We start from the raw sequence: 18,590 nt of genomic DNA, 5'->3' as shown, positions 1-18,590 counted from the left end.
GAGCAGGAAATAAGGCTCCAGGCCAAAATGTTCAAACTCTCATGCCTATATTAGGCACCTGAATCCACACATAGACACTTAAATAAGTGGTCTAAATTTCTGAGGTGCCGAGCACCCAGTACTTGCCGTTAAGTCAATAGGTGTTGTATGGACTCAGGATCTCTGAAAATCAGGGCGCTTATCAAGCTTACTGAATCTAAGTATACATTTAGATTCCTAAATGTAGGCATCCAAATTTGAAAATGTTAGCCTTATTACCTAGGTTGTTTATACAGTTGGAACAATTTTTCTTTCTAATAATCATCCACTCCCTTTCCTGCACTAGCTCCAGCCAAAATATGCAGTTCAGAAATTTTATAACATAAGTAATGTATTTTTTTGTTGGTAGGTGTCAAACCATTCAAATGTTCTCTTTGCGAATATGCCACTCGCAGCAAGAGTAATCTGAAAGCTCATATGAATCGCCACAGCACTGAGAAAACGCACCTGTGTGATATGTGTGGAAAAAAGTTCAAATCAAAAGGCACTTTGAAGAGTCATAAACTCCTCCATACTGCTGATGGTGAGTGGATGTTTGACCGATGGAAGCTTATGGATTTGGGTGCTAGGTGTTGTCTAAATTTTAGAACATTAGTGGCAATGCAATTTTCCTGTGATCAGTAAGCCTGCATATACACCTCTACCTCAACATAACACTGTCCTCGGGAGCCGAAAAATCTTACCGTGTTGTATCGAACTTGCTTTGATCCACCGGAGTGTGCAGCCCCTGCCCCCCCTTCCCTGGAGCACTGCTTTATCGCGTTATATCCAAATTCATGTTATATCGGGTCGCGTTATATCGAGGTAGAGGTGTATCAGATTTTCTTTACTAACAAGAAAAAAATTGAGCTATGGAGTGTCACAGTCTAGGGCAACTACACCTGTATTTCACTCTGTAGTCCCTTAAGGACACCCACTTTAGGCTCCCAGGTCCCTCAGCCGTCACCTCTCTTGAGCCCAGACCTGCGTCTCTGTCCTTCCTGACTGGGGCTTTTCCAGGCTGCAGAGTTCCCAGCCTACATGGCAATATTCTCAAGAAGCCAGACTGTCTAACAGGCCAGTGTCTGTGCTTTGCTTTCCCTCCCAAGGCTACGAAAAATGTAATTTCCAGCTGTGTAAGTTACCACACAGCTCTTTCTAAGTTAGTACATATATTCTTAAGGTGAAAAGCATTACAGAGAAAGACATATTAAAAACAATAAAAGAATGTTATAGCTTGCTAAAAATCTTTCCAGAGGTCACCTCACTCTACCCTCAATTACATCGGTCCTTCATAACCACAACTGGGTTTCCCTGTGGTTATAAGTTCATAACTGTCTCAGATTCAGAACCAGACCCACCATGAATAGTTCAGTCTTTCCTTTATACGGCTTGGGTTTTTGATCTTGGCCTCATGTAACAGGTAATGAGACAAAGGCCCACTCCTGAGGGCATAGCTTCAAAAGGCTGTTTTTTTAACCTAACCAGACATGGGGATTTGCATTCACCTCCCCCCTAGATAGTCTCCAGAAAAAACACTTGACACTTTTTGTTCCAAGAGTTCATTCTTCTCTGGCACATTGTTCAAGGTAATCCTCTGAATTCCCAGGTCTCCCATGTGTTGCATCTCCCTCATTGAGTGGTTACGTAAAATCCCAGCCCACATTAATATATAAACCATTAAGTTAATACAATACATCTTAAAGATACTTAAACTTAATTCAATAAGATCTTGCAAGGATATGGCAGGAAATTGCCATATCTGTTGCATGGAGCCATTGAAGATGTATCATGATTAATTTGTATAAATGGACAGGGGTGGCTCTAGGCACCAGCAAAGCAAGCACGTGCTTGGGGCAGCCCATTTGCAGGGGTGGCAGAGATCCAGCCTGGGAGCTGAGAACCAACAGGGCCCTGGGAGCTGTAGTTCCTTGGTTAGGTCCCTGCCTATAGAGCCAGCCTTGGAGTAGGGAAAGAACTACATTTCACAGCATTCCCTTGGCCATTACCAACAGGAAACGGAGGGGGAAGGGGTGAGGTAGCTGAGACCTCATGCTGCAGCCTGCTGTGAATGGAGAGCTGCACTGTGAAGGGTAGGGATACCATATTTCAACATTCAAAAAATAGGACACTCCACGGGGAGGGAGGGTAGTCTCACCCTGCCACCATCCACTCCTTCTGACTGCCCCCCACAGAAACCCCAACCCATCCAACCCTCCTTGTCCCCTGGTCACCCCCTCCTAGGACTCCTGACCCTATCTAAGCGCTGCTGCCCCTTGTCCCCTGTTTGCCCCCTCCCGGGACCCCTGCCTCTTGGGACCTCACCCCCTATCTAAGCCTCTCTTCTCCTTGTCCCTAACTGCCCCCTCCTGAGACCCCCCCAACTTCCCTCCAGGACCCCACCCCCTACCTGTCCCCCAGCAAACCCCTGGGAGTCCCATGCTTATCCAACCGCTGCCTGTCCCCTGATTTCCCCCCTCGAACCCCTGACCTATCTAACCCCCCCTTCACCCTGCCTCTGACTGCCCCTCGAATCTCCGCCCCATCCAACCCCCCCCCGCTCCCTGTCCCTTGACTGCCTCCCAGAACCCCCTATCCCTTCTCCAACCCCCAGCCCCTTTACCGTGCCACTCAGACCAGTGTGTCTGGCTCTGTGCAGTGCCAGACACACGGCTGCATACATGCTACCGTGCTCCCCCGCGGAGCTCACAGCGCCCCCCCCCCCCCGAGAACACTGCCGGCGTGACGCACTGAGGCTGCAGGGGAGGGGCTCTGGCTTATAGAGGCCCCGATGCGAGCGGCTCAATCCGGCCAAGCTGCCCTGTCAGCCATGCCGCGCTCTGCATTGGGAGAGAAATCCTGGACCTTTTGAGAGTTTTACAGATTCCTCCCAGATGGCTATTCAAAACCCCAAAAGCCGGACATGTCCATGAAGAAACAGATATATGATAACCCTAGTAGTATGCCCAAGGAGTAGACTTTGGCCCAGATATCCCCTTCAGAAGACTTCTCCAGACTGGATTAGGGATACTGGTGTGACTTCACCTTGCAGCCCCCAAAGAAGGAATTGAGTGAACTAAATGGACAGTTCACTCTCTATCTGAAGCCTAGCGAAGGAGGTACGTGGATCCCACCAGAAGTTAAAATCATGAGTAAGGGAGGGAATGCTCTACTACAAGACCTGGGCAACTTTAGATACAGTACCAGGTGCATAGGAGGATTTCCTCTTCTGAGCCATGGAAGCAGAAATTGACTTTTCCTTTCCAGATTTAGCTAATATTCAGAAAGGGAATCTAGCACCTGCCTTCCAGATTTGAACACCTCCAAATTCAGGAGTGCTCAAGTTCAGTTTGGGCAGCTGTTACTTCATTTCTCCCAAATCAAATATACTGATCCACTGTAACTTGCTGTAGAAAAAATAGGATAAAATTGAGCAAGAAATGCTTCCCAGTAGTTATTAGGACTGGAATTGCTATTTTCAACAGCCATTGCCTTTTTTTTGTTTGTTTGTTTAAAAGGAAGACAGTGATACTGCATTGGCAAATTCCCCGTAGAAAGAAAGAGAGTGAAACAAAAGAATGATAAAGGCACCTCAACTTTTCCTCATTTACGTAGGACAGTCTTATAATATGCATCCAGATATCCTCTAGTCACACAAGCTGAAAATTGTTCTACTTTACTGCAGTTTGGTAACCATATGGGAACCAATCCTGTCTGTGTTCTGTGCACATCCAAAATTCCTGCTGAATGACCTGCCCTGGGAGCGAGTTACCAGTGACCCAGGGCTGTGGTGGAAGGAGGGTGCGGGTGGGGGTGGGGGAGAGGGGAGAGCCCAAGACTGGAGCGGCAGGAGGTGTATAGGAGGGGCAGTGAGGGGGAAGAGAGAGCCCAGAGCTGGGGCGGCAGGGGGTGTGGGTAAAGTAGGTTTTATTTTGAAAATATAGTAAAATCTTATTTTCTCTTTTGCTCTTATTGCTTATTTTTAAAAAAAAACTACTTTCTGTGTTTTCATTCACAATTTTTCATGTATAGTTATTTTCATGTGCAGATAATAAAATTTGAATATGCAAATGTTATTTGTGTTTGTAAATCAGGCAGTTCAATGTCTGATCTATTTCATGTGCGCAAATAAGTGATTGTTGTGCTACTTTATAGACTGAGTTGACCTTAACTTTACCATAATGAGAATAGGGCTATAGTCACACAGGCTTTGTCTAGACTAGGCTATAAAGCTGTGGTGTTAGGACATGTTAGCTAAGGTGTTTTTACTAACATCTTCCAAAATTCTAGTGTGGACTAGGTGCAGTGTCTTTTAACACACAAGCTGGTTGAGTGTAAGCGTTGGCTACAGGTAGGATTGCCAACCCTCCAGGATTGTCCTGGAGCCTCCAGGAATTAAAGATTGTCATGTGATGAAACCTCTAAGAATATGTCCAACCATCTTTGCAACTCTAGGTACAGGAAAAACAAATATATCCCCAGTAGCCCTTTTTGTCAGGGCTCAGACTGCCATCTACCTCTGGAGTATATGAGATAGTTTTGTTTTTCCAGCTGCTGCTATTTCTCAATGATGTAAATGTGCTGGGTCTCGTCCCTTTCCATTGCCTGCTTTTTCCTCTTTATTTCCTTTCCAAAATTCTATGTGCCAAATCCTGCCCCACTGAAATCAGGTGGGAGTTTTGCCATTGTCTTCATCAGTATCAGGATTCCACCCTCTATATGTCAAACTTCCAGGCATTTTCAGTTATCCCCCTCCTTAATCCCACCCCTTCAAATGCTGCACGTACTTTTAGCACTGGTAGCAAGTGGGATAACATTTCTAGTTGGAGATGTGTTGTATGATTTGTCAAAGGATTTTCAGCCTCTTGAGTGGTGACACCTTCCATTGTTTGGTGCCTCCATCCCTTCAAATATTACTAACACAGTCCAGTGTTGTTCAGTTATTCTACAAATAACATGCATCCGATGAAGTGGGTATTCACCCACGAAAGCTCATGCTCCAAAACGTCTGTCTATAAGATGCCACAGGATTCTTTGATGCTTCTACAAATAAACAGAATGGGTTTGAAAATTGCTTCACTGTTTCTGTCTTGTCTTCCTGGCTTATGAATTCAGGCATTTTTTGTTCAAACTTCAGCCCTGCAGGGTCAGTTTAACCACTGGAAAATAAAGTGGGTGTTTTTTTCTCTACTTTATTCCTCTCAAGAGTGATATGACAGAAAACAATTCAATCATCTAGGCTGATTACAGTTTATGACTAGAAATGAAGCATAGAACCTGACTTTCATTATTTTAATTAGGTAGCAAAAAAAATTGTGTCAAGATTTTTCTTAAGCTGTTTTTATTGGAGCTGTCACTTTCAGTATAAAACATTTGCAACTTTTATTAACAAGATTCTGAAAGTAAAGAAACTGCCCTGTTTCGTGACAAGCTGGAGTGAATCTGCCTTTTCCACTTTTGCCTTGGTTCTTTTAGTTTTTGACAGCTTTTCTAACAAGTTTTTAAAATTGTTTGAACAAATAAGGCTCTGTGGTATGGAAATCCTGGAAGTGGATAGATCTCTCTCTTTATCTTTCTTTCTGCATTTCAATATTTCCCATTCTTGTGGTGTCTAAACTCATAACTAAGAGAGGAAGATGAAGAATGGAGGCCTAGAGAAGAACATGGAGAAGGGAGAAAGAGAATGAGAGGAGAAAAGATTTGCTTTCAGATCAACAGGAAGGAGAGTATATAAAAAAGAGAGAAAACAAACATTTTATTTAAAAAAAAAAGTGAATGGTGGGGAGATAGTCATAGAATGAGTTTGAGAGTTCAAGCATAGCACTTCCTAGCTTTTGCAAAGCCTTAAACAAGAGATCCTCTCCTTGAAATATAAGAGAGATTTCAGTCCCAATAGGTGAATAGGGTCATGAAATACATTGTTTCCACATTTGACTATCTCGATCCCCTTCAGAATGCCCCTACTTCATAGACTCATATAGACATGGAGAGTGTGCTTATAAAATATGTGGATGATGCCAAGATGGGAGGGGTTGCAAGTACTCTGGAGAACAGGATTGAAATTCAAAATGACCATCACGTTCCATCATGTTCCTAAGTAAAAAAATTCCAATACTGTAGTTAATTACAGCTACTGTTAAAAACGAATGTTGTACCTTATTTGTAGTCTGAATTTGCATAGCTTCAGCTTCCAACTGTTGAAATTCAGGCTATGTCAATTCATGACGACGTTCTCCAGTGTTCCAGGTGGGTGAGCAAAATATATCTTCTTGGTCACTAAAGCTTATGCCCACATAAATGTATTAGTCTCTAAGGTGCCACAAGGTCTCCTCGTTGTTTTTGCTGATACAGACTAACATGGCTACTACTCTGAAACCTGTCACCAACTACATGGTAGAGGTCCCCAAGATAACTCAGTTGTCTTCTAGGCATCAACAATAGCTTGAAGTTGCTGTCATTTAAGTGACCAAGTAATACGGTGACCAGATAACACTTTTACACGTCCCTGGTTTCTAGGTAATAGATATTTTTCCAGTCTACCTACAACACACCTAGTCTTTTAGTTATGGGCTCCTTTTGAGCACAGACTAGCAAGGCAAGGTAAAAAAAATCACATTCACTATAGTTTGTTTCCTCAGTCACAGGCCTGGTCTACACTACGCGTTTATACCGAATTTAGCAGTGTTAAACCGATTTAACGCTGCACCCGTCCACACAACGAAGCCCTTTATATCGATTTAAAGGATTCTTAAAACCAATTTCTGTACTCCTCCCCAACGAGGGCAGTAGTGCTGAAATCAGTATTGCCGTGTCAGATTAGGGTTAGTGTGGTGCAATTCAATGGTATTGGCCTCCGGGCGGTATCCCACAGTGCACCATTGTGACCGCTCTGGAAAGCCATCTGAACTCGGATGCACTGGCCAGGTAGACAGGAAAAGCCCTGCAAACTTTGGAGTTCATTTCCTGTTTGCCCAGCATGGAGCGCTGATCAGCACGGACTGTACGGGAGATACTGGATCTGATCACTTTATGGGGAGACAAATCTGTTCTATCAGAGCTCCGTTCCAGAAGACAAAATGCCAAAGCATTTGAAAAAATCTCCAGACAGAGGTGTCATAACTTAGTCCCAGATTTGGACCTTAGCGTCCAAAATATGGGGGTTAGCATGAAAACCTCCAAGCTTAGTTACCAGCTTGGACCTGGTACTGCTGCCACCACCCAAAAAATTAGAGTGTTTTGGGGCACTCTGGTCTCCCCAAAAACCTTCCCTGGGGACCCCAAGACCCAAATCCCTTGAGTCTCACAGCAAAGGGAAATAAACCTTTTTCCTTCCCCCCTCCAGGTGCTCCTGGAGAGATACACAGAAGCAACCTCCGTGAATCTAAACAGAGGGAGTCCACCCTCTCTATTTCCAGTCCTGGAAACAAAAGCACTTCCCTCTTCACCCAGAGGGAATGTAAAGTCAGGCTAGTAAATCTAACCCACCCAGATTTCCCCCCGACTTCTTCCTCCCACCAATTCCTTGGTGAGCTGCAGACTCAATTTCCTGAAGTTCCCCACTAAAGAAAATCTCCAACAGGTCTTAAAAGAAAGCTTTATATAAAAAGAAAAATACATAAAACTGGTCTCTCTGTATTAAGGTGACAAATACAGGGTCAATTGCTTAAAAGAAATATGAATAAACAGCCTTATTCAAAAAGAATACAATCCAAAACACTCCAGCAACTATAGACATGTAAATACAAAAGAAAAAAAACCATATAACTCACTATTTGATCTCTTTGTACTTACAACTGGGAAACAGAAGATTAGAAAAGCAGGAAATAGAAAAATCCTTCTCTAGCTGAGAGAGATTGAGGCAGAAGACAAAGAACTCAGACACAAACTTCCCTCCACCAAGAGTTGAGAAAATCCGGTTTTCTGATTGGTCCTCTGGTCAGGTGCTTCAGGTTACTTTTTTTTTTCAGGAGAAAGAGACATTAACCCTTAGCTATCTGTTTATGACACGCCCCCCAAATTGCAGACAGTGGGGAAGCTCACTGGCGGCGATTTTCTCCTAGAACTTTAAACTAAACAGATTTATACAACACATGCACGGTTACATATACCACTAAGTATATAACTAACAGACTTCTACAATTTAAGAACACTTTTTAACTACTGGATTCTGGGAAACTCTCATGGGAGAGTGCATCAGCTACTTTGTTAGAAGCTCCTGAGATGTGCTGAATTTCAAAATTAAAATCTTGGAGAGCTAAACTCCAACGAAGAAGTTTTTTGTTGTTCCCCTTGGCAGTATGAAGCCACTTTAGTGCAGCATGGTCAGTTTGTAGCTGGAACCGCCGTCCCCAAACATATGGGCGTAGCTTTTACAGGGCGTACACAATGGCGTAGCATTCCTTTTCACTGACTGACCAGTGACTTTCCCTCTCAGACAGTTTCTTGCTGAGAAACACGACAGGATGGAAGTTGTGATCTGTTGCTTCCTGCATGAGAACTGCTCCTATACCACGCTCAGATGCATCCGTGGTTACTAGGAATGGCTTGTCAAAGTCCGGGGCCCTGAGCATAGGGTCAGACATGAGCGTTGCCTTAAGTTGGGTAAAGGCCTTTTGACACTAATCAGTCCACTTAACTGCATTTGGCTGGGTGTTTTTGGTCAGGTCGGTCAGTGGGGCAGCGATTTGGCTGTAGTGTGGTACAAATTGCCTGTAGTACCCGGCCAAGCCTAAGAAGGATTGGACCTGTTTCTTTGACCGTGGGATAGGCCACTTTTGGATAGCATTCAGTTTGGCCTGTAGGGGGTTTATGGTTTCTCGACCCACCTGGTGCCCCAGGTAAGTCACTCTGTTTTGGCCTATTTGACGCTTTTTGGCCTTAACAGTTAGTCCGGCCTGCCTGATGCACTCAAAGCCTTTTCCAGGTGTAGCAGGTGTTCGGGCCAGGAGTCTGAAAAAATGGCGACATTATCGAGGTAGGCAACTGCAAATTCTCCCAGTCCTGCTAGTAGACCATCTACCAGCCTCTGGAAGGTGGCGGGTGCATTTCGAAGGCCGAAAGGAAGGACATTAAATTCATACACCCCCGCATGGGTGACGAATGCTGACCTCTCCTTGGCAGCTTCATCTAGCGGTACTTGCCAGTACCCCTTGGTTAAGTCTATTGTAGAGATGAACTGGGCCCGTCCCAACTTTTCCAATAGCTCATTGGTGCGTGGCATTGGATAGTTGTCCGGACGAGTTACCGCATTTAGCTTATGGTAGTGCACGCAAAAGCGTATTTCCCCATCTGGTTTGGGTACCAGAACCACTGGAGATGCCCATGCACTGGTAGATGAGCGGATTATACCCATCTGTAGCATGTTATGGATCTCCCGTTCTATAGCAGCTTGGGTATGAGGAGACACCCGGTAGGGTGGGGTTCTGATTGGGTGAGCATTACCTGTGTGAATGGAGTGGTATGCCCGTTCAGTCCGTCCTGGGGTGGCTGAGAACAATGGGGCGAAGCTAGTGCACAGCTCCTTGATTTGTCGCCGCTGCAGACGTTCCAGGGTGGTTGAGAGGTTCACCTCTTCCACGCCACCGTCTTTTTTTCCCGTCGTAGTAGACACCGTCAGGCCACTCAGCATCATCTCCCTGGACTGTAAACTGACAAACCTGTAAGTCTCTGGAATAGAAAGGCTTGAGAGAATTGACATGGTACACTCTAGGCTTTAGTGAGGAATTTGGAAATGCTATGAGGTAGTTCACATTTCCCAGGCGCTCTTGGACCGTGAATGGCCCTTCCCATGATGCTTCCATCTTATGGGCCTGTTGCGCCTTCAAGACCATAACCTGGTCTCCTACCTTGAAGGAACATTCTCTAGTATGTTTGTCATACCAGGCCTTTTGCTCTTCCTGAGCATCCTTTAGGTTTTCTCTAGCAAGGGCTAAAGAGTGTCGGAGGGTGCTTTGTAGGTTGCTTACAAAGTCCAGAATGTTAGTTTCTGGAGAAGGCGTAAACCCCTCCCATTGCTGCTTCACCAACTGTAATGGCCCCTTTACCTCGTGACCATACACAAGTTCAAACGGTGAAAACCCTAAACTGGGATGTGGTACAGCCCTGTAGGCAAACAGCAACTGCTGCAACACTAGGTCCCAATTATTGGAGTGTTTGTTGATGAATTTACGTATCATGGCCCCCAAAGTTCCATTAAACCTTTCCACCAGGCCATTGGTTTGATGGTGGTTCGGGGTGGCAACCAAGTGATTCTCCCCATGAGTTTTCCACAGTTTTTCCATGGTCCCTGCCAGGAAATTAGATCCTGAATCTGTAAGGATGTCGGAGGGCCAACCTATCCTGGCAAAGATGTCTGTTAGGGCCAGGCACACAGTGTTAGCCCTGGTGTTGCCTAGAGCTACTGCTTCCGGCCATCGGGTAGCAAAGTCCACTAAAGTCAGTACGTACTGCTTTCCTCTGGGTGTCTTTTTTGGGAAAGGACCCAGAATATCCACAGCTACTTGCTGAAATGGAACCTCAATTATGGGGAGTGGCTGGAGAGGGGCCTTGACCTGGTCTTGGGGTTTTCCCACTCTTTGGCATATCTCACAAGACCGAACATACTTGGCAACGTCCTTGCCCATCCCCTCCCAGTGGAAGGACTTCCCCAACCGGTCCTTGGTTCTGTTCACCCCAGCATGGCTACTGGGATGATCATGGGCTAAGCTTAAGAGCTTCCCCCGGTACTTAGTTGGAACCACCAACTGTTTTTGCGGCTGCCATTCTTCCCGGTGTCCACCAGAAAGAATCTCCTTGTATAAAAGTTCTTGGTCTATAACAAACCGGGATCGATTAGAAGAGCTGAGAGGCGGTGGGGTGCTCCGTGCCGCCGCCCAAGCTTTCTGAAGGCTGTCATCTGCTTCCTGCTCAGTCTGGAACTGTTCCCTTGAGGCTGGGGTCACCAGTTTTTCCTCAGACTGTGGACTTGGGCTTGGTCCCTCTGGAAGCGATGTAGGTGATGGGGTGGTTTCCGTTGCTGGTGAACCGCTCTCCGCTGGTGCACCTGAGGGTATTTCAGGCTCTGGCTGAGCCTTTTGGGTATGGCTGTCTGTTGCTTCTGCCAGTTTTGGCTCGCTGGCGCCCTCTGGCGTTGAGTTTGAAGATGTGGTTGCAATTGCTGGTGCTGGTTGCTGTTCCAGTTCCGGGCCTGGGACTGGAGGTGCTGTGGCTGTTTCAGTGGTTGTCATGGAATCCGGGTCCACTACCTCTGTCTGGGTCTCTGGTAACACAGACGGGGCGTCTGTGGACGGCTCAGGAACAGGAATGGGTCTGGAAGCTTGTCTGGTTTGGCTACGTGTAACCATTCCCACTCGCTTGGCCCGCTTCACCTGGTTGGCCAAGTCTTCCCCCAGTAGCATGGGGATAGGATAATTGTCATAGACTGCAAAAGTCCACATTCCTGACCAGCCTTTGTACTGGACAGGCAGTTCAGCTGTAGGCAAGTCTACAGTTTGTGACATGAAGGGGTAAATTGTCACTTGGGCCTTTGGGTTGATGAATTTGGGGTCTACGAAGGATTGGTGGATAGCTGGGAGATACTGGATCTGATCACTTTATGGGGAGACAAATCTGTTCTATCAGAGCTCCGTTCCAGAAGACAAAATGCCAAAGCATTTGAAAAAATCTCCAGACAGAGGCCACAGCAGGGACTCAACACAGTGCTGCGTGACAAGCGTAACGGAAAGCCAAAGAATCAAATGGACAGTCATGGAGGGAGGGAGGGAGGGGGACTGAGGACTCCAGCTATCCCACAGTCCCCGCAGTCTCCGAAAAGCATTTGCATTCTTGGCTGAGCTCCCAATGCCTGAAGGGTCAAAAACATTGTCCTGGGTGATTCAGGGTATATCTCATCAATTTAACCCTCTCCCCCCCCCATGAAAGAAAAGGGAAAAAAAATCATTTCTCACCTTTTTTCAATGTCACCATATGTCTACTGCATGCTGATGGTAGATGCGGTGCTGTGGCGCTGAACAGCAGCATTCCCTCCCCTTCCTTTCCTGATGGCAGACGGTCCAAAATGGTGGAAAACCGTCCTCATCATCCTGTGAGTGCTCCTGGCTGGCCTTGGTAAGGTCGGCCGGGGTCGCCTGGGCAACAGTGGGAATGACTCCTGGTCATTCCCGGCAGACGGTGCAAAAGGATTGAAAACTGTCCTCCTCCTGGCAACTGGGGGCTGAGCTCCATCAGCGCCCCCCTTTCATGTCTAATGAAGAATCTGTGCTGCCTGGACTATCATAGCAGCGGGAGGCTGCCTCCCCCTCATTTTATCTCACTAAAAAGTCAGTGTTTCTTATTCCTACATTTTTTATTACTTCATCACACAAATGGGGGGACACTGCTACAGTAGCCCAGGAGGGTTGGGGAAGGAGGGAAGCAACGGGTGGAGTTGTTGCAGGGGCACCTCCTAGAATGGCATCATCATTTCTGCGGGATCTCTGGGGCTCTGACCCGGAGCGGCTGTGCTCTTTGGTTCTCTAGTACACTTGCCCCATATTCTAGGCAGGACTGACTCTATTTTTAGACAAAATGTAAAGAAGGGAATGACCTGGGGAGTCATTCCCATTTTTGTCTTTGCGTCCCCGGCCGACCTCAGCGAGGCTAGCCAGGAGCACCCATGACAGAAGCAGACGGTACAAAAGGACTGATAACCGTCATCATCAATTTCCAATTGCAAACAATGCAAAATGACTGATAAATGTCATCACCAGTTTCCAGTTGCAGAAAATGCTATAGCTGGTAACCATCTGTGCTACCTTGCAAAGGCAAATGAATGCTGCTGTGTAGAACTGCACTACCGCGTCTGTCAGCAGCATCCAGTACACATACAGTGACAGTGACAAAACGCTAAATGGTCTGCATGGTTTTCATGCTATGCCGTCTGCCAGGGCAATCCAGGGAAAAAGGGCGCAAAATGATTGTCTGCCGTTGCTGTCACGGAGGAAGGATTGAGTGACGACATTTACCCAGAATCACCCGCGACACTGTTTTTGCATTGGGATCTCAACCCAGAATTCCAGTGGGTGGGGGAGACTGCAGGAACTATGGGATAGCTACCCATAGTGCATGGACGCACACTGCCAAAATATTGTGCTTAGTGTGGCCACGTGCACTCAACTTTATACAATTTGTTTTAAAAAAACGGTTTATGTAAAATCGGAATAATCCTGTAGTGTAGACATACCCACACATTGAACCCAGGCGTACGGAAGTGAAAAGTCTGAGCACAAAGCCTCAGTACCACTTGGCATGCTAACATACTATTTTATATTTATTTTGCTTATTTCTGTGTGGCAGCTTTTGGGGTTTTTTGTCTTTGTTTGCAAGGATCCCTTTCAGGACTGTTTGAGTCATTATTTTAAGATTGTAGTGCAACATGCCAATTAAAAATCATTTCTTGAAGATGAGCTGCAATAATTTATAGTAGTCTAAAAATAAATCCAGTGAGTGTCAAAAATAAAAAAATGTACATGAGTCATAACAGTTGGAAGATTGGGACAGAGATGGAACAAACACCCTGCAACAGGCGTGTCTGAACAGCTATCTTTTAAGAGCTACGTTATTTACAGCCAAATAAATGTGCTTGCAGCTATGTTTTTGCAAAGCAGCAATGATATCCACTGGCCATTTACGCTAAAGAGTGTTCTTTCCCCAGTGGCTATCCCAAGTAATATATTCACTGTTTAACACTTGTAATTAAAAATAGCAGGCAAAGACTCTTTCCGTTCTATACTGTTCAGCCCTATTTGCAAAATGTGGCTCTCTATTGATACTAAATTCTAACAGATAAGTTTACAATATTTGGTTGTCCTTACTCTGTTAAGAATCATCTTTATCATGAAATATCATTGATAGATTGCCTCTTCATATTTAAATACAGAAAGCCATTTGAAAACATTTTCTATTTCTGTTTCAGGAAAGCAGTTTAAATGTACAGTGTGTGACTATACTGCAGCCCAAAAGCCACAGCTCCTACGTCACATGGAACAACATGTCTCTTTCAAGGTAAGAGCGCAAATAAGCCATGATTAATGAATACTCATGTAGCAATAAAGGGGTCTTCAGACTGCACAACAACGTTCAAGAGGGATGTTCTTATTTCTAGTGATATAACATATGACATTTTTATGTTTCTAATGTTAAAAGGGGGATTTTGACTTTGCATTTAAATATTAAGCGACATTACTTGAAGAATACACTCCAAACTGTGCAACAACATGATGGAATCATTTTGTTTATGGAAATTTATATTTAATTTCTTTTTCTAAAAATATATGTATTTTTCACGGCAAAATAAACATGACTATTTAAATCTGTATGTTAACATTTTCTAGTAAAGTAAGAAGTTGTCTTCCTTCCACAGGTTATTGTTCACTGCCCCTTTTAACTTTCTTTGAAAGGTGGCCAACTTATTTACAGTAGAGGAGTTCATTTGTTTTCAAAGGACGTTAGGGACAATGAAATCTAAAACATCTGTCTGTCTAAAGTGTGTCTCAGAAGGAAGCTTGTTAATGTATCTGTGAAGCCCTTAGATTGGAGATCAGTTTATATTAATAAAATGTAGCAATACCTTATTTATTCCTAAATATTACAGTGACTCTCAATGTGGTAGAATATGATGTCATGAATACAGAGGATACTATATTCAGAGAATGAAAAATGGCATTTCCTTTCATTTTCAGCAAAATCCAAAATTTTATCTTTAAAGAAAATGTTCAGTATATTTTAACACTTTTATCCTGACAATGAGTAAATCTCTAAGCCATTCTACAAAGATGTTATGCTTTTTTTTGGAATTCATCAGCTTTCAATACCTAATGACTGATTTTGCTTCTTTAAAATATCATTTATATTTTATCATTTATATCAACATTATGCTTGCTGCCTGTCTAAAGCAGAAATTAAGATAGTCCCTGGCCCAGAATTTAAATTCTGAGAGACAGACATAGAAAGAGAAAATGAACAGAGACATCCAGAGGAAGGCATCATTTTAGATATATAATAATTTCATTCCTTTTGCATTATATTTGTATTTCCAGCATTTTTTATGTAGGATGGGAGTTCAGCACTTTCATTTTCTGATGGATTTAATTTTATGATAGACACTCAACTGTGATGTAACACATCTGAGAAGTTGATTGTTTCTAATAGAATGCAAAACTGCTGCAAGATGCTAAATAAGTCAGTGATGGGTTGGATCACAGAATCCCCTTCGGAACTGCCAACTGATGTGCCAAGACTACTTCTGTCCCTCCTTTTCCTGCCCTCCCAGTTTGGGACTTCAGTGCCCAACCTGGTTTGAGCCAGACCCACTAGCCTGCTGCAGACCCAGACCCAGGTCTGAACCACGTGCCCCAAAACTGCAGGCTTAAACTGAAAGCACCTTAAGAGGTGTTCCTGTCTTTAACACTCAGATTCCCAACTCCCAGTGGGTTCCAAACCCCAAATAAATCTGTTTTACCTTGTATAAAGCTTATACAGGGTAAACTCGTAAACTGTTCGCCCTCTATAACACTGATAGAGAGAGAGATGCACAGCTGTTTCTCCCCTCCCCTGGTATTAATACATACTCTGGGTTAATTAATAAGTAAAAGTGATTTTATTAAATACAGAAAGTAGGATTTAAGTGGTTCCAAGTAGTAACCGGCAGAACAAAGTGAATTACCAAGCAAAATAAAATAGAACACACAAGTCTATGTCTAATACAGCAAGAAAACTGAATAGAGATAAAAACCTCATCCAGTAAGCTTCCTTTTACAGACTAGTGTCCTGCTAGTCTGGATCCAGCAATCACTCACACCCCCTGTAGTTACTGTCCCTTGTTCCAGTTTCTTCAGGTATCCTTGGGTGGAGAGGCTATCTCTTTAGCCAGCTGAAGACAAAATGGAGGAGTCTCCCACAGGCTTAAATAGGCTTCCTCTTGTGTGTGGAGATTCCTTCCTCTCTCCTATGCAACGTCCAGCTCCAAGATGGAGTTTTGGAGTCACATGAGCAAGTCACATGTCCATACATGACTCAGTTTTTACAGGCAGCAGCCATTGCTTACATGCTACCTTGAACTTCCTCAGGTTGACTTCTTATGTGGATTGGAGCCTTACAAGATTCATTGTCCTTTAAGTGTTTCTTGATTGGGCAATTAATTTGCACATTCCTTTCTCAAGAAGCTGACCAAATGCTCTACTAAGGCTACTTAGAAATCAAGCAAGTATACAGCCAATATTCATAACGTCAAGTACAAAAATGATACATGCATACAAATAGGAGGAATGTATTCAGTAGCTCATAACCTTTACAAAGATGTTTCATGGCATATGAAGCATAAAACATATTCCAGTTATATCATATATACATTCATAAGCATATTTCCATAAAGCCTTATGAGGTGCAACGTCACAAGTATGAAAACTTTTGTAACAAGTCCCTTTTTGTTCGTAAATGTTTCTTTGACAAGACTGGTAGGAGATTGAGAGAGATGCTTGAATTCTGATTTCATTGTTTAAAAATAAATATTTTATTTTGGGACAAATATTTAAAATGCAGCACTTGCAATATAGCTTTGTCCCAATAGACCACAAGATAGAATTTAAATTATCATGGCCTGCCACCCTGCTGTCAGCCTGCCTTGCAATTGGAATATTCAATAAATTGTTAAGAGATAAGTTTGTCAGAGATCCTTACAAAATAAAGTGTTAGTGAGTGCACTCCTGCTTGTGGGATCATTGCATGTGCATAAAACTCAAGTGAAAATATACAGTCATGTGGTCTATTTGTTTAATTCTAATCTATTATATTTCTAAATCATAAATCAAAGTGGTATCTAAGCATTTTGAGATGGTAGTTGAGCCAGGAAATGGTGGTGAATGGCAAATGGTTTTTGTAATTTTGACATTAAAGAATTTACAAAAAAAGTGTGCAGGAATCTGGAATGATCAAAGTTTGGTCTCTGTTAGTGACTTAATCCTTGTTATCTTTAGCTTGCTGCCTAATTGACATAACAGAGAGTTCTGCAGCGTATATAGCAGATAGTTCCTGGTTCTGGGCAGTTCCAAGTCAAGCCTACTTGTTACAAGTGGATCTGTTTTGAAAGGAATTCCAGGGTTCCTGCAGCTCAGCCTGGTATGGCGGAAAAAAAAACAGTCTAGTCAGCATGAACTGATCTGTGCTAATATGATATTTCTAATATGTGCCTCACCATATCATCTAGACAATAGTCTTGGACTGTTTTGTTTAGGCTCATTTACTTTTGAACCCCTTTTAAACCAAACTAAAATTTAGAAGTAGTTTTAATTATTTACCACTATCGTGGCCTGCCTTGGGTCACCAGTATAGCTTTTCTAACCTACTAAACTTTTCAGGACACTTGCCTATAAATATCAGGTGAGCTTGGCTGCTTTTTCTGAACTTTATTTATTATTTATTATTAGCTGTCGTCCAGTCATTTGGTACTGAAGCTGATTTAAATAGTAGGTTACGGATGACAGTTAGTAGTCCTGCAATTTCACATTTGAGTACCTTCAGAACTCTTGGTTGAATACCATCGGATCCTGGAGACTTATTACTGTTTAGTTTATCAATTTGTTCCAAAACTTCCCTAATGACACCTCAGTTTGGGACAGTTCCTCAGATCTGTCACCCAAAAAGAATGGCTCAGGTTTGTGAATCTCCTTCACATCCTCAAAAGTAAAGACCGATGCAAAGAATTCATTTAGTTTCTCCGCAATGGCATTAAAGTCTTTGAGTGCTCCTTTAGCATCTCGATCGTCCAGTGGCCCCACTGGTTGTTTAGCAAGCTTTCTGCTTCTGATATATTTTTTTAAAAAATTGCTATTACTTTTGGAGTCTTTGGCTAGCTGTTCTTCAGATTATATTTTGGTCTTTCTAATTATATTTTTACACTTCATTTGCCAGAGTTAATGCCCTTTTCTATTTTCCTCATTAGGATTTATCTTCCACTTTTTAAAGGATGCCTTTTTGCCTCTCTCTGCTTGTTTTACTTTGTTGTTTAACCATGGTGGCTCTTTTCTGGTTCTCTTACTATGTTTTTTTAAATTTGGGTATACATTTAAGTTGAGTCTCTATTATGATGTCTTTACAAAGTTTCCACGCAGCTTGCAGGGATTTTACTTTTGGTACTGTTTCTTTTAATTTCTGTTTCACTAACCTCCTCATTTTTGTGTATTCCCCCTTTCTTAAATTAAATGCTACAGTGATGGGCCAGTGTGGAGTTTTCCTCACCACAGGGATGTTAAATTTAATTATATTTCCACTATTACCAAGCAGTCCAGCTTGGACCTGATCCTGTGCTCTGCTTAGGACTAACTCAAGAATTGACTCTCCTCTTGTGGGCTCCAAGAAGCAGTCATTTAAAGTGTCAATAAACTTATCTCAGCATCCCTTCCTGAGGTGATATGTACCCAGTCAATATGAGGATAATTGAAATCCCTCATTATTATTATGATTGAGTTTTTTATTTTAATAGCCTCTCTAATCTCCCTGAGCATTTCAGAGTCACTAACACCATCCTGGTCAGGTGGTCT

General features: G+C 43.4%; 1 protein-coding gene across 4 annotated transcripts in view; it reads left to right on the top strand.

Moving 5' to 3' along the window:
• ZFAT (zinc finger and AT-hook domain containing) overlaps positions 1-18,590 on the top strand; it is a 264,317-nt gene that overhangs the window by 201,476 nt on the left and 44,251 nt on the right. For all 4 annotated transcript variants that reach the window (XM_050940606.1, XM_050940605.1, XM_050940604.1 and 1 more), the window contains 2 exons: positions 389-562; positions 13,970-14,058. In XM_050940606.1, coding sequence (XP_050796563.1) covers positions 389-562; positions 13,970-14,058 — 263 coding nt within the window. The remainder of the gene's footprint in view (positions 1-388; positions 563-13,969; positions 14,059-18,590) is intronic.

Source organism: Gopherus flavomarginatus, chromosome 2, assembly GCF_025201925.1.
Source record: "Gopherus flavomarginatus isolate rGopFla2 chromosome 2, rGopFla2.mat.asm, whole genome shotgun sequence".
Lineage (NCBI taxonomy): Eukaryota > Metazoa > Chordata > Testudines > Testudinidae > Gopherus > Gopherus flavomarginatus.
Note: the sequence above shows the minus strand (reverse complement) of the source record. Positions and strands in the feature narration are given on the sequence as shown.